The sequence below is a fragment of the Ochotona curzoniae genome, unplaced genomic scaffold (genome assembly GCF_017591425.1).
Source record: "Ochotona curzoniae isolate NIBS_2020 unplaced genomic scaffold, NIBS_Ocur_1.0 scaffold_4763, whole genome shotgun sequence".
NCBI lineage: Eukaryota > Metazoa > Chordata > Mammalia > Lagomorpha > Ochotonidae > Ochotona > Ochotona curzoniae.
Genome location: NW_024467123.1, coordinates 2,371,869 through 2,387,209, shown reverse-complemented (window position 1 = coordinate 2,387,209; position 15,341 = coordinate 2,371,869). Strand labels below are relative to the sequence as shown.

At 47.3% G+C, this 15,341-nt stretch overlaps 1 protein-coding gene and 1 long non-coding RNA gene across 2 annotated transcripts; one reads left to right on the top strand and one right to left on the bottom strand.

Annotated features, from left to right (window-relative positions):
• The first annotated feature begins 1,098 nt into the window (after positions 1–1,098).
• LOC121149780 lies at positions 1,099–4,954 on the top strand. Its single transcript, XR_005882854.1, has 3 exons — positions 1,099–1,273; positions 2,446–2,530; positions 4,536–4,954. It is a non-coding gene; the product is annotated as an uncharacterized LOC121149780 (long non-coding RNA).
• Positions 2,620–13,201, bottom strand: MSMB (microseminoprotein beta). Its single transcript, XM_040970367.1, has 4 exons — positions 13,127–13,201; positions 8,889–8,994; positions 7,177–7,282; positions 2,620–2,843 (listed from the first exon to the last, which is right to left on the bottom strand). Exons 1-4 carry the CDS (start codon positions 13,127–13,129, stop codon positions 2,714–2,716), a joined length of 345 nt encoding a protein of 114 aa, XP_040826301.1. The 5' UTR covers positions 13,130–13,201; the 3' UTR covers positions 2,620–2,713.
• Between the last annotated feature and the right edge of the window lie 2,140 nt (positions 13,202–15,341).

Here is a 15,341-nt window from a genome sequence, read left to right as displayed (position 1 = left end):
AGTAGTTGTGCAAGAGGCAGAAAGTGAATAACAAATGCAGATTCCACTCTGCGGGAAGCAGCCTCTAGGACAAGCTTCTCGCTCCCTGTTACTCGCACCCTGCCCCCTCTCTCCAGCTTACAGTATGACTGCACCACGATGGGATTTTTTTTCAAAAACTTTTAAACTTTCTTCAAAGATATTTATACATTGCAAAGGCAGAGTTGTTGAGAGAGACAGGGAGAGAGAAATCTTCCATCTGCTTGTTTCCTCCCCAAATGGCTGCAATGGCCAGGAGACAGGTCTGTCCAAACCTAGCAGCCAGGAATTTTGTCCAGGTCTCCCATGTGGGTGCAGGGGCTCAAGGATCTGAGCCATCCTCCACTGTTTTCCCAGGTGCTCTAAGGGAGTTGGTTCAAAATGGTGCAGCTGGTCTTGAACTGGCACCCATGTGGGACAGTGGTGCCACAAGCTGTGGTTTTGCCTACTGTGCCACAGCACGGACCCCCATGTTGGAATGTTGGTGTGTGTGTGCACCCAGATGTTAAAAAGGGGCTCCTTTTGTCTCAGTGAGACAGATGTGCTCATGCTCACTGCTGACTGCTTGCGCCTTTCCCAGCTCAGGAGAAAATCATAACAGGGTCTTTAAAAAGGAGGAATAGGTGTATTTATTTATTTGTAAGGCAGGATTACAGAGAGAGATGGAAAGACAAAAGAGATCTTCTACCCAGTGGTTCACTCCCCAGAACCTGGGCCAGGAATGCCATTTGGCTCTCCTACATGGGTTCACGGGTCCAAGCACTTTGAGCCATCTTCCTCCTCTGCTTTCCCAGGCACATTAACAAGGAGCTGGGTCAGAAGTGTAGAACCAGGCTGGACTGCAACACCCATTGATTCAAGTGGAAGTCGGGGCTGATAACCAACCCAGTGATTGCAACCACCAGCTGATGGGGGCGATGGCCTGTGCTGGGCCCTGTACTTGCTAGCACATGCAAGAATCTGGTCTGAGAACACCTCAAAGTTTCTTTGGAGATATCCCCAATTGAAATGCTGGACTCAGAACCCTAACCAAGAAAATAAAGGAGACAGAACAGGTCAATCAACCATCTCAGATATATGTTGGCAGCAAAATACTGGGCAAATGGAGACTGTATGATGGACTATGTCAATTAGTGGATTCTTCAAAGACCTCATGGTGCTTGGAGTAGCAAGACTGGAAGCGATTTATAACTGGTGAACTATCAAAACCACTTGAGCAAGAACCTCGGAACATGCCCTACATCTGGGACCTGAGGTGGTCTTCTCCCTTAATATCCCCCTTTAACCATGAAGGAAACAATATGGAAATAATAGTCTTATCCACCTTCCTATAACCCTTGAACCTTTTTACCCTAATTAATTATGTAAAGATTGTCAAAAATATAATTAAAAAAAAAAGAAAGAAAAAAAAGTGTAGCAGCTGGGACTCAAACCAGCACACCAAAATGCCAGCCCCTACAAGGGTGTCTCATGAGTCCCACCCGAGAGTGACTCCTACAAGTGAGTCAGGCAGCCTTAACAGAAAGCGGCAGGAGGCATAAGTGGGGATACAGGGGTTAGGGAGCTGAGAAGTCCGAGGGTGGACTGGCAAATGTAGATGCAGTGAGGGGGTGGGGAGCAGTGGGGAGGTGTCTGAGCAGCACTCAAAATTCCTATAAGGAAGTCCACCATCCCCAGACCAGTATGTCCACAGCCTGCGCTCTGGCCTGATGCCTCTTGCCTCCAGGGAAGGGTGTGGAAGGGGACTTCTGCATAACCCAAGGTAACCAGGGAGCCTTTGATTATCTGTGAATGACCAAAGCCACTGAGGGGCTCAGCTGGATGGCTCAACAGGTCCACAGCATGCTTAAACAAGATAAGGCCAGGGTCCGGGGGGCTGGGGGTGTGGTGGGGTAGAAAGCTCTTTATCAGCTGCCTATGGATTGCTGGACAGATGACCTGATGACCTGTCACATCCCTCCAGGCAGTGACTCTGGTAAGAGAAAGAGAGAGAGGAGTTTTAACTACCTGGCCTGGGCACCAGCCCAGACCCATTGGGTGAGCAAAAGTTCCCCAACACAGAATCCCCAAAGAGTGTGTATGTTGACACTGGTCATGTCATTGAGTGGTCTGCCAACTGTGATAGATCACTGATCATGGGGGCTGCCCCCTTATCACACCCCAGGAAGCCCTGGCCCTCTCCTTCCCTCCTGTGCTGCACCAGGGACACTGCTTCAGGCTGTCTTGCTCTGATCTGTCCTATCTTCTGGAGGACACATGTGGACACAGCTGGACAGGGGTTGGGGGTGGGGAGGCACAACAGAGGACATCCCTCCATGAAGCGGAAGGGAGGATTAACATGAACACCTCAAAAAAAAAAATAACGAAAAAAGAGGATCACCTTTCACCACAAAGGTGCATATGTGTTGTTCATTGCTCGTTGAATAGCAGGCTGCTGGCCACAGCCACAGCAGTAGCGCTGGCCCTGGGAGCAGGGGACACAGGACAACCCACAAGAGGCAGGAAAACACATGTAAGTTGGATTCACATCCATTTTTCCCTCTCCTTTTGCACTTGTGCATTGCATCAAGGCACACCCACAGTTCATACACAGAGCCAAACGATGCTTCCAAATTGTCCTTTACTGCTAAGTAGAGCTACACAACAAGGCTGTTAGCATGTGCCTCGCTGGACCCGCACGCCCTCCAGAAGTGCTTCACATGATCCAGGAGGTGACAGGACACTCATTTTCTGGGTTCTCCACCTCCACCACAGAGTAGCTGCAGTTCTCCTTGTGGAAGATCTCCTTGCACTTTGTGGTGTCAAAGCCAGTAGGGATTGCAACTCTGTCATGGAGACAAACCAAAGCCAATTAGAAGCTAAAAGATCCACCCCCCACCACCAAACACACCCACACTCACATATACACACCACCACCACCACCACTGCACTTGGACCAGGACCAGCTCTGCGAAGGAAGCAGGCCCACTGTAACTGCTTCTCCTCCCATTGTTCCCCCATGTTTGGCTGTCAGCACCCTTCTCCCTTCCTCTCCACCACCCCAGCTGTGGCCCCAGAGCACCTGCATCAGCTTGTTCCATGGAGTCACCCAGACCATCCCTGCTGCTAGTCATACATGTTGTGGCCTACAGGCACAGGACAGCCCTGAGAGACCCAGCCAGGGCCAGGCATGTGGCTCCAACCCAGCTCCCCTAAAGTCCCCATTCAGGAAGTGGTCAGGAGTGGGGGAAGGGGTAGCGCCATCCCAGGCCTGGCAGGCAGGAAGTTAGGAAATAAACCATCTGAAGCCACAGGAGCAAAGAGCCACTCTGGGCCAGGGTCCTGGGACCTAGGCCAAAGCTTAGGAAAACTGGGGACCACCTCGCTAGGAAAATTCACCCATGCATTCTGGGTGGTAAATAGCTATGCCTCATTTGCCCCCTGAAGCCCATGCCTCAACCCTGCATTTCACCTGCCTCTGCCCGGAGTGTGCATGGAAACAGCTATGCCCGGTTCCTTTAGGACAACGCTGCCTCCCAAGAAGTGACCCCCGACTCCTGTGTTAAAAGGTCACCCTTGTCAGTGTCACTCTTCTATCCCATCTGCCTGCTTCACAAGCCACCTAAACATGGGGCTCAGAACTGGAGAGGTTGGGGCGTTCAGCACCCGAGGTCCTGCAGGCTTGTCCTGCGAGTGGAAGCAAGCAACAGCACTGAGGTTCTGGTTTCATCCTTCCAGAGCTGGCATCTACATGACTCCTTGGAAGAGTCTGAGGAGCTGGAGAGTATTTATGCTAACATGTAGAGTGAAAAGCCCAGACAGCAAAATTCTAAAAGGGAAAAATAATGAGTAGAAAATAGGAAGGAAATGATGATAAGATGCTCATCATTATTGCCTTCAGGCAATAGGATTCTCATTTTATTCCTCTGATTCCTATACTTTGTGACAGTGCTGTAATTAATGTGTTTTAAATTAAAAACTTGGGAAATTATCATGGACATTTTTAATATTAAAAGTGGTCATTTGGGGGCCCATGTTGTGGCATACAGACATAAGCTGCCATCTGCAATGCCAGTATCCCAGGTGGGTGCCCACTGAAATACCCGCTGCTCTGCTTCTGATCCAGCTCCCTGCTAATGTGCCCGGGAAAGCAGCAGAGGATGGTCCAAGGGTGTGGGTTCCTGCACCTGTTTGAGCGGCCAACAAGAAGCTCCAGGCTCTTGGCTTTGACTCTGGCCTGGCCTGGCCTGGCCAGGCTTTTGCAGCCATTTGAAGAATGGACAAGTATATGAAGGACTCTCTCTCACTTTCTCTCTCTCTGTGTGATGCTACCTTTCAAATAAACAAGTCATTTTTTTTTCAAAGAATGCTTACTGATAGCCAAAACTGAATCAGATAAAATTTTTTTAAGTAAAAAAAAAAAAAAGGTTGTTTAATGGATGGAATGTAAATGTTGTGGTTGCCATGGAAAACAGATTTCTCCAAAAGTTAAAAAACAAAAAACATCATTCTACATGCCCCAGCATTTCTACCCACAGGCACGCACCCCAGAGGACTGAAAGCAGGCACTCAGCCAGTCTGGTAGAGTAGCATCGTCCACCACAGCCAAGAGCTGCAGCATTCCTCAGCTGATCAGCACAGGAGCGTGAGGAACAGGTACTAGCTACTCCAATCATCCAGGATGGTTTCCAAGTATCAAAAGGAAGCAATTCCTGATGAAGGCTGCAGCCTGGATGACCCCCACAAAACACGCAGGGAACAGTAAGCCACTCCCAGAAAGATGCACATTGTGTAATTCCATTTCTGTGAAAAATCTACAAGAGGTGAACTTACAGAGACAGCGGATTGGCAGTTCTCATGGGCCAGGGGAGGAAGAAGGTGCGATACTGCCCAATGGAAGGAGTATAGGGGAGGAGTCATTGAAAGGTTTCAGACATGGTGACGATGATTGAATAGATCTATGAATTAATTTCATAGCTCTGCATTATACATACTTTAAAGTGGTAAAAAAAAAAAAGGAGGGAGCAGTATTTTGAAATATATCTTTAGCACTAACTTTTCTTTAAATGTTTAAAAAATAGTGGTTTGTTGTCCAGGAGATGCTGATTTTTATCATTTTCAAAAGTTTATTTCTCCTCATCTATTTGAAAGGCAAAGTGGCACAGAGAGAAAGACAGAGATGTTCCATCTGCTTATTCACTCCCCAGATGCCCACACAGCCAGATCTGGGCCAGGGCAAGGCCAGGGCCCCGCATTCCACTGGGTGTCTCCCACAGGAATCCAAGTTCAAGGTTTGTTATCGGCTGCCTCCCAAGAGCACTGGAAGCGGAGCAGCTGGCATTAGAAATGGCACTCCCTCCCATGGGAAATGTGAGGGTCACAGCAACAGGGTCTGTCACCTGCTGAACCACAATGCTAGCCCTGGATGCTATTTTTTTTAAAGTAAGTTTTTAGGAGGACATGAGATTGTGTGGTTGTGCTGTCTGAGCAGGGACAAAGTGCGTGGCAGAGGGCATATTCCTGGATTTAACTTTTGCCTTAAACAAGACCTAGATGAAATAGCTCAGAGCAAATGAGAAGGGAGGACCATAAGGGGTGCTTCTTCCCAGCACTGCAGGCTGGCTGACCTTGGATATTAGCCCACACAGCTCACTCTCTCTGTGGCCAGGGAGCAGGGATGCTGGTTCCCAGGGGATCTCCCACCATCTGCCAGGGATGGTTTACCAGTCCTTCCCCTAGTCAGGCACAGGCTTTCTCCAAGCTTGGTTCAGATATGGAGCTACAAAAATCCAGATTCAGCCATGATGCACAGTGTTCCAGCTGCTGTCGGCAGGCAGGAAGTCTGCCAGCATCCCAGTTCCAAATTCCTCTTGTTCTGTTCTATACTTAGCACCAGCACCTACTTGATAAATGTGCCAAACTTTGCAGTTGTATAAACCTTAGGGAGACTCAGATGGTCAGGTTGAGGTCAAAAGCTCATTCCTCCGCTCACCGGAGTTGCCTTCAGACTCTCAGAGTCCCTGGTTACAATGCAGATTTCTCAGTCCCTCCCCTCACAGATTCTGATCAGAGGCTCTGGGGTGGGGCCCAGGGATCTGCATTCTACCCAGCCTCTTGGATGAGTCTGTGATCCGCAGGTGTGAGATACGCTGCTGTACACAAGTGCTTCTGTCAATGCCACTCACATTCTTGTGGAGAGTGATGTGAGCATCAGGTGAGGCTGTGAGGGTTGGGAGCAAGATGGCTGTAGGGAATTTGTGCTCCCCTCGACTACCACAGCAGGAAGCATTTGCAAGACCTTGGAGTTTGATGTGAACTCACAGCAAACCAATTTAGGGTTGATAGCACATGACAGACGCACTGCACCATCAGCCCTTACATCTCATATCTATCTCCCCCGCCTCTCCTTAGAGCCACTCTTCCTTCTTCAAGTGGCCAAGGCTGAGCTGATGACTGGGCCAACTTCTAGACCATTGGATGTGCTTTCATGTGTCCAGGAACCCAGCGGGATACAGAGATTCAAGGAGAAAGATACTAGAACTAGTGTTGTTCGTATAGCAAATCAAGCTAATGCCTGCAAAACTTAAATCCTATAGGAGTGCTGGTTGAAGTCCTGGCTACTTTATTTCCACTGTACCTGGGAAAGCAGTGGAAACTGGTCTGAGCAGTTGGGCATCTGCCGCCATTGTGGGAAACCCAGATGGAGATCCAGGTTCCTGGCTTTGCCCTTACCCAACCCTGGCTGTTGCGGTCATTTTAGGAGTGAACCAAGGATGGGAGATTCTCAATCTCTCTCTCTGAAGTTTGTAAATACATCAAGAGAAGAATAAATAGGACTGAAAACTAATTTCCATCCTTCCCTCTCCTCTCACTCCCCCTACATCAAGAGTAAATTCGAATGTGCATTGTGGCCATTGGATGATAATTATAAGACAACGTCAGGTCATTGGTTGTAACAACTGCACTGCTGTTGGAAGACATTGATAATGGGGAGACTGTGCCTGTGTGGGGAAAGAGGTGTATGGGAAATCTCTATACCCTGGCTTAGTTCTTCTGGAAATCTAAGACAGCGTTAAACATAAAACCTATTTAAAGCAAACAAAAACACTCCCCTCCCAATGATGGAGCTTTGAAAGAAGGAGCTGTCACATTCCTCCCCACCACCCATTTGAGACTCACGTGCTGCAGCACTGAATCTTGCTTTCGTCACAGATGCACCTGTCACAGTTTTCTGTCTTCCACGCCACGTTCAGCTGGTGTGTGACTCCATCGCTATCCCTGCATTCTAAAACATCACACACAGCATCCTCAGGGGAGTCCCCAAATCACTGGCAGTAGCAGGCCACACAAGGACAGGGAGGCCAGGCCCCTGTCATTTGACAATGGTATCCAGGAGACCTACTTCTGTCCTTCTCATGGCTACTGTGTAGTAGCAGCCATTGATTCTGTTTTGTTACAGAGCTTAAGCCTGTCCTGATTTTGTTTCAGAACAGATAGTGTGAGAGATAAGGCCCTCCTCTTCTAATCAGATTTCTACCATAACATGTGGTCACGGTGGGCCCAGATGTTCTCCTACTGGCTTCTCTCTAGATAAATAGCTCACAGCATCACAACCCCCCCTTGTTTTGCATGAGCGGTTTCTAGGTGAACCATGTGAAACATACTGGGTACTTCAAAACCATCCTCAGGGACAAGGCTGTGGCAAAGCCAGCTAACTGACCTACTTGGCATCCATATAGGCACTGCTTTGAGTCCTAGTTGCTCAACTTCTCATCCATTCTCTGCTCATATGTCTGGAGAAACTGTGAAAATGATCCAAGTACTTAGGCCCATCTTACCCAACAAAGGGGAACTCAGAGTTCTGGGTTCTTGGCTCCAGCTTGTCCCAGTCCTGGCCCTTATAGCCATTTGAAAAACAAACCAGCAGATGGAAGATATTCTCGCTCTCTTTCTCTCATTCTGTAACTCTGCCTTTCAAATAAAGAAGATAAATCTTAAAAGAAAAAAAAGCCTCTAACATCTGCAGGTAGGCAATTGGCCTAGTGATTAAAATAAAATTTAAAATTTTTAAATAAATAAAAACTCAAAATAAAACAAAAGTACTTATATGTGGGACCCACCTCAGAACAAGGAAATCCGAGACTGTGAGTCTGGAGCCCAGGCCATTCCATGGTTGAGAAGCTCCCTGAGAATTCCAGTGTTTGACCAAGTGGATGAACCACTGCTTTGTACTGGAAGGACCAGCAGCAGCATCACCTGGGATGGCATGAGATGTGCCTACTCCCTACTCCCATACCTGCCTCCAGACCCACTGAGTCATCCCATGCTGCTCTCAGTGCTCAATCAAGGAGCTTTGATTTGATCTTGAGACATTCAGAGCTCCCATCTGCTGCCCACTTGTTCACAACAGCCCTCATTTGGTCCAGTGCCAAAGTTGGAGGCCAAGAACTCAATCCAGTTCCCCTACTTGGGTTGCAGGGACCCAACGAATTGAGCCTCATCTGCAGCTCACGGGATGTGCATCTGCAGCAAGCTGGAATTGGGAGCAGAGCTGGGACTTGAACCCAGGCACTTGAATATGGAATGCAGGGGTCCCAAGCCACAGGGTAACTCATCCCCCAAGAAGGAGCCCAGACTTCAGTGATTCTAATTTAGCTGATCTTAGATGGGATGGAATCTGAGCACTGGCAAGTTTCCAAAGGAGAAGGAAGACAACTCTCACATAACTGGGTTTAAGGACAACGGTGAGTTAGAATCCTTCCTCTGGCTCCATTTGTGTCTTTACTCCAATCCTCCTTCTTACGTAGATTCAAAGATATCCAACCCTTGCCTACAGGTCGCATCTCCCAGGCTGCAGCTGACCTAGTTTATACTGGAGAGCTGGGACTCACCATTGGGGGAATCCTCCACTCTCCTGTCATACAAGAATAAATAGCACTGCGCGTTGCATAGTGTCATGAGGCTGGTGAAGACCACGAGGCTACGTAGCAGAGTGTCCTGGAACAGAAAGAGGGGTGAGGATGGAGAGTGGGTGAACCCAGAAGCACAGGGGTGGAGCTTTCACTCTCAGCTTACCTCGCACGCAAACGAGACCAGCACAAACCAGGAGTGTAAGCTATGGAAAGTGACACAGGTCAATGGCACCTGGAGTAATAATGCCCGGTGGCTATTTATCACAGGATTGGGGAAGCTTTTATGAAGAGGGCCTTTTCCTTCTTCTTTTAGCTTTGCAAGAATGATGGAGAAATGGAATTTCTGGCTTTCTAGGATCCATTGGGTCAGCTGGGGGACCACAGGAAAGACAGATGCAGCCCAGGCTGTGAGCAAGAAATCAGATGGAGTTTTTGTTTGTTTTGTTTTATTTTGTTTTTGTTTTTCTAGGTGGCAAAGGTATCTTTGGTGGTTATACACAAGTCGATCTAGGAGAAGGATCAAGCTATTCTTGTCATCCTTTTGAGATGAGCCACACAAACAAATAAACATTAAAGTGATAATTTCCAACAATCTCATAAAAAGGAAGATGGAGTGGGAGTACTTATTTTTTTTTTTTAAATTTGGGAGTTGGCACGGTGGCTCAACTGGCTAATCCTCTATCTGCAAGTGCTGGGATCCCACCCCACACAGGCAATCATTCTTGTCCCAGCTGCTCCACTTCCCGACCAGCTCCCTGCTGTGCCCTGGGAAAGCTGTCAAGGACAGCCCAAAGCCTTGAGACCCTGCACCCATGTGGGAGACTGGGAAGGAGCTCCTGGCTCCTGGCTTCAGATTGGCTCAGCTCTGACTGTTGCAGTCAATTATGGAGTGAACTAGTAGATGGAAGATCTTTCTGTCTCTGTAAATCTGACTTTCCAATGAAAATAATTTTTTGAAAGATTTATTTATTTACTATTTTTTTTAGAAAGTCAGATTTACAGAGACAGAAAGATCTTCCATCCACTGGTTCACTTCCCAATTGGTCACAATGGCTGGCACTGAGCTGTAGCCAGGAACCAGGAGCTTCTTCCAGGTCTCCCATGCAGGTGCAGGGTCCCAAGGCTTTGAGCTGTCCTCGACTGTTATCCCAGGCCACAAAGAAGAAGGAATCTGGATGGGAAGCAGAGCAACTCGGACATGAACCAGTGTCCATACAGGATTATGGCATATGCAAGGTAAGGATTTAGCTACTACACTACTGTGCCATGCCCTGAAAGTATTTTTAAAAATATTTATTGGAAAAGCAGAATGACAGGGAGAGACAGAAGGTGAAACAAAGATCCTCCATCTGTTGGGTCACTCCTCCAGTGGCCACAACATCTGGGGCTGGGACTCCATCCAGGTCTCCCTTGTAGGTGACAGAAGCCCAAGTACTTGAGCCATCTGCTGTTGCCTTCCTAAAGCATTACCAGGGAGTTGGGGTAGGAACAAATCAACCAGGACTCAAACCAGCACTCCATATTCGGTGCTGGCAGAGTAATCCACAGCTTAATCCTGTCCCGTATTGTTTTCTCCTGGCACTGGAATTATGTACTTTAACAGTTTTATATGTAATTATAACACACACACACACAAAATTTAAGTGCTTTTCTCCAGTTAAAAAGTAAGGAATGCAAAAAGAAGGTACTGACATGCGAAAAGAAGATTTACAAAAATGTGTACAGTCTGCCCACCAGAACCCCAAACCAACATCTTCACACATGCAAAAAAATACAGATGGGATATGTTAGACATTTATGCAGCAATAACATAGATTATGCCAAGCAATAAAAGGTACGCTTACCAAGATACCACAAACTTGTGTGGATTCGAAGCCACAGGATTTTTTTTTTTTCTTTTTTGCCTCTGAAAAAGCCTTAAAACCTGTGGCACTTACAGTTTGTTCGACTTTCTATTGAAAGATAAGCTATATACAACAGCGATTGGAAAGAATCAGGAAGTCAGTGCTATGGTGTAGCGGGAAATGCCACCGCCCTTGACGCTGGAATCCCATATGGGCAGTGGTTTGAATCCCAGCTGTTCCACTTCTGATCCAGCTCCGTGCAAATGGCCTTGGGAAAGCAGAATATGATGGCCCGAAGTTCGAATGTTTATCTTAAGACTGTAAAGTCTTCACAGAAAATGTAGGCAAATATTTATCTTACTCTCAGCATTAAAAAAAGAGGAAAAGCAGGTTTGAGCATGGAAAAGTTGCCAAAGCATCAAGAGAAATAAAAAATATATATATGGAGAACAGGATCATTTCAATTCTGTCATATATATATTCCCATGGAAAAAGGTATGCATCTCAGTATAGATGGTGTCATTTCATACCTGTGCCCATGGATGCAATGAACAAGCACGTGAAAAAGTTAGCTGACTGAGAACAAAACAAACGTCAGATGCAGATAAAAGAGAATCATAATGGGATGACGAGAATAGTGCATTAATTTAGAACACCCAGAGGGAAACAGGCACGTGTGGGAAGTGATGGCTACAAGAGTCGTGTTGGAACAAAAATTAAGGGTGAGATGCAACTTGAAAGCCTGCACCGACAGCCTTCAAAGCCTTCAGGACACCAGCAGCCTTCACTTTGCGTTTTCAAGATTTCATCTTAACAAGGCCATGCAGCAGTGGGAAAAGGAGACACGTATACACAATGGTTAAGAATGCAGGCCTGAGAAAAGCACCTGGCGAGCTGGAGAGGAGCGAGAGGAAGTCGAGGAAGTCGGTGGTGGCTGCAAACAGTTTGAGGGGTGTGGCTCCCCTAGGGAGCGGGGGATGTAGGGGCAGCAGTCAAACATGGTGTCTGATGGGACTACATGTTATCCAGGTGACAACGTCTCAGAAATGGGTCTGCTCCCCCATTCCACTTAGGTGGCCCGGAGATTGTCCTAGGTGGGTGCCAGATGACTTGAGCGACACCCATCAAAACTCCAGCTGCAATTCATTCCCCATGGAAAGGTATTAGCAGGCGGGACCTCTGATGAACAACTAGGTCCAGTTGGCATAAGCATTCATGAGTTCACAGACTACTACGTTATCTTAAGGGTGGGTCTAGAGGCTGGCTTCGAGGTGCAGCGGGTTAAGCTGCTCACTATTGACACACTGGCATCCCTTATAAGGGTGCTGGTTCAAGGCCCAGCCACTCTGCTTCTGACCCAAACCCTGCTAAACTCGCCTGGGTTCCTGACACCCACATGGGAAGCCCAGATAGAAGTTCTAGGCTTCTGGCTCCTGCCTGGCCCAGGCATGACTGTTGCAGTTATCTAGGGGGAGCAAAGCAGTGGATGGAAGATATCTTTCGGTCTCTCTCCCCTTTTCTCTGTCACTCTGTCTTTTCAAATAAATAGGAGTTGATGTTGTAGTGCAGAGGGTCAAGCCTCCACTTGAAATGCCAGCATTACACGTGGGCACCAGTTCGAGTACCAGTTGCTCCACTTTCCATCCAGTTCTTTGCTAATATGCCCGAGAAAGCAGAAAGATGGCTCAACTGGTTAGGCCCCTGTTCCCCATGAGGGAGAGCTGGATGGAATTCCAGGCTTCTAGCTTCAGACTGGCCCAGCAGCTTTGGGAATGGAGCAATGGATAGAAGATTCTTTCTCTCTCTTTCTCTCTCTCCAACTCTGCCTTTCAAGTAGGTAAATAAATCATACACACAGCACACACTCCTGTTCTCACTGAAGACCAATTACATCAGAGTATGGTTTATAAACCTGCCCCCAGGGCATCCTGCTTAGAGCTCGGTGCCAAGCCTCTACTAGACAGAGAGCCACGCCTGGTATCCCAAGCAGCTTGTAGCCTTTCCCTCACTCCTACCCTGGCTCAGCTTCTCTATAAAACAGTGCAACGGCAGGTCTGAAATTGCACTGAATAGTATAAGACATTCTCACAGACCCTAAGAACCAGAGAGAGGCATGTGAAATCTTGTTGGACTCCAGAGTTATTAGGAAGAAAAGCAACTCACATCTTAGGCAACAGAAAGCACGAATTCACCAAGATTTCCCAGAGTTCTGAGACTCTCTTCACACCCCGCATCTTCAATGTCAAGTCACGTAGCAAGGGTCATAACCAGGTCTGGTCATCATTAAATGCATTTAGTGGTTGCTGGTGCAAATGCAATTAAATAGAACATTTCCCCCCTTCCCGGCCTCTCTGTATGGACCCAGTCACCTACCATTGTGGTGCGCAGTGTCTGTACAGACAGGTACACCCAGCAAAAGTCAGATCCAGCTTTTATATGGGGCAGGATAATCCTTTGTGCAACATGATTCAGCAAAGCAACACACCTCAAGTGTTTACAGAAGGCTATCAATGTTCTCAGATGGTTTATGACTGATTCATAAATCAAGGCTCCACCCCAAGTGTTTACCCTTCTCTCTACCCCAACCACATTTCCCCTTGACCTGAGAGAGCAGGTCAGAGCAGGAGAGAGCTCTTCTGCATGGAGCCTTCCCTCTGTCCGGTAGCCAGCAAAGCACATGACACGTTCCGACTTGATTTTACAACATAGAGATGGAGGTTAGGGATGCCAGACCATGAAGCTGGGTATTGTGAAGAAGCCCCAGGGACCAGCCCAGCAGGCCCACCAGGCCTGCAGCAGCCGCCCCAATGTACTAAGTCATCCGGCATGGCGTGGGAGACCTCTGCTGAATGCACAGGTTTCTCTGGCCAAGCCACATGACTCCACCTACTGGAATTTCCTAAAGCTCTTGCTGAATCTTTAGCTTACTTCTCTTTCTCCTTCCTGTTCTTCTTCTAAGATTCATTATTGAAAAGCAGAGAGAGCGAGCAAGAGAGCGAGCTTCTATCTGCTGGTTCACTCCCCATACAGCCATACAGTTACCCGATGGGGCTGGGTCCAAGTGAAGCCAAGGAGCTTAAAGCTTTATCTGAGTATCCCACCTGGATGGCAAGGCCCAAGCACTTTCCCAGGTGCATTAGCAGGGAGTGGGGTCACAGGTGGGGAAGCTGGAACTCAAACTGGTGCCCATATGGGATGTGGGCAGAGCCAGCTGCCTCCCTGTGCATGGTACATTGACAGATGATAGGAAATGGATGGATGGCTAGATAGATGAGAAAAGAAAGGAAAAGTTGATGCTCAACTTTAACTGTATCTCAATGTTCACTTTATAAATAGAACTAGCCTAATTTTTCCATGTGCATGTACGTATGATGTATACATGTATTTGGTTGCACCCACCCCAACCAATCCAGGTTCACTGTAGGAAAAAAAAAACATATGGAAAGAGATAAAACAAAACAGTAACAACAAAAAGCCACAGGTGATTGGACCATCCAAGAGAGCTGCTGTAACTATGTTGCAGAATTTCTCTCAAGTTTCCTGGGTGTATCTGCACGGAGGAGAGGCCAAGGTCATGTGTACCTTCTTCACACATGGCATCTCCCCTGCACTGCCGTGCTGTCTGCTCTCCTCACTCAGAAATGCCTCCTGGGGACGCAGGGTTGACCTCACGGCTGAGAGGAAGGTTAAGAAGACCACACCCCACTTCGGAGAGTCGGAACTGCAGTCCCAGCTCCTGCTCCTGACTCAGCTTCCTGCCAATGCAGACCCTGGGAGGCAGCAGCGATGGCTCAAGTGCCTAGATTCCCACCACTCATGTGGGAGACTTAGATTGAGCTCTTGGATCCTAACCAGTCCTGGCTGTTGTACACATCTGGGGAGAGAGTCAAGGGTCTCTCTCCTGCTCTCTCTTTACCCACTAAAAATCTAAACTTTGGGGGATGGCATGTTGGCGTTACTAGTCTTCCACCTTCAGCAATGGAATCCTATGTGGGCACTGGTTCATCCCCCAACTGCTCCACTTCTGATCCAGCTCCCTGCTTACAACCTGGGAAAGCAGTAGAGGATGGCTCAATGCCTTGGGCTCCTGCATTCAAGTGGAGACATGGAGGAAGCTCCTGGCTTTTGGATTTAATAAGCTCAGCTCTAGCCAGCTCTTAGCTGTCTCCATTTGGGGAGTAAATCAATGAATGAAAGACTTATTCTCTCTCTGCCTCTCCTTATCTCTTAGTAAAATCTGCCTTTCAAATAAAAATAAATAAATCTTAAGTGTTGCATATATACCCTTGAGTATCAGTAATTTGGAATATGATCACCAGGTTTTCAAAATTTTTAAATTTCATTATAAAACAGAGAGAAAAAGAATTTTTCATCTACTGATCCAAGTCAGTGAAATAAATCTTAGTTTTTTTTAAATCGCATGATTCTATGAGACCATGTTGAACACTAGGGTTGCTGATTTTTGACCCAGATTAAGAACTATGAAAATTTAAATCCTTTAGGTAAAAATTTCCCCACATTTAACACTCATTTCCTTAAGACAAATTCATAGAGGCAAAATTTCTGGGTAAAAGAAAACATAATTTGT

Bases quoted from the DNA above. Each gene is read 5' to 3' on its own strand.
- MSMB (XM_040970367.1), bottom strand. The intron at 7,283-8,888 runs GTGAGTCCCAGC...GTGATGTTTTAG, and splicing joins AGTGGAGGATTCCCCCAATG to AATGCAGGGATAGCGATGGA. The intron at 2,844-7,176 runs GTGAGTCTCAAA...TCTCCATGACAG, and splicing joins AAGATTCAGTGCTGCAGCAC to AGTTGCAATCCCTACTGGCT.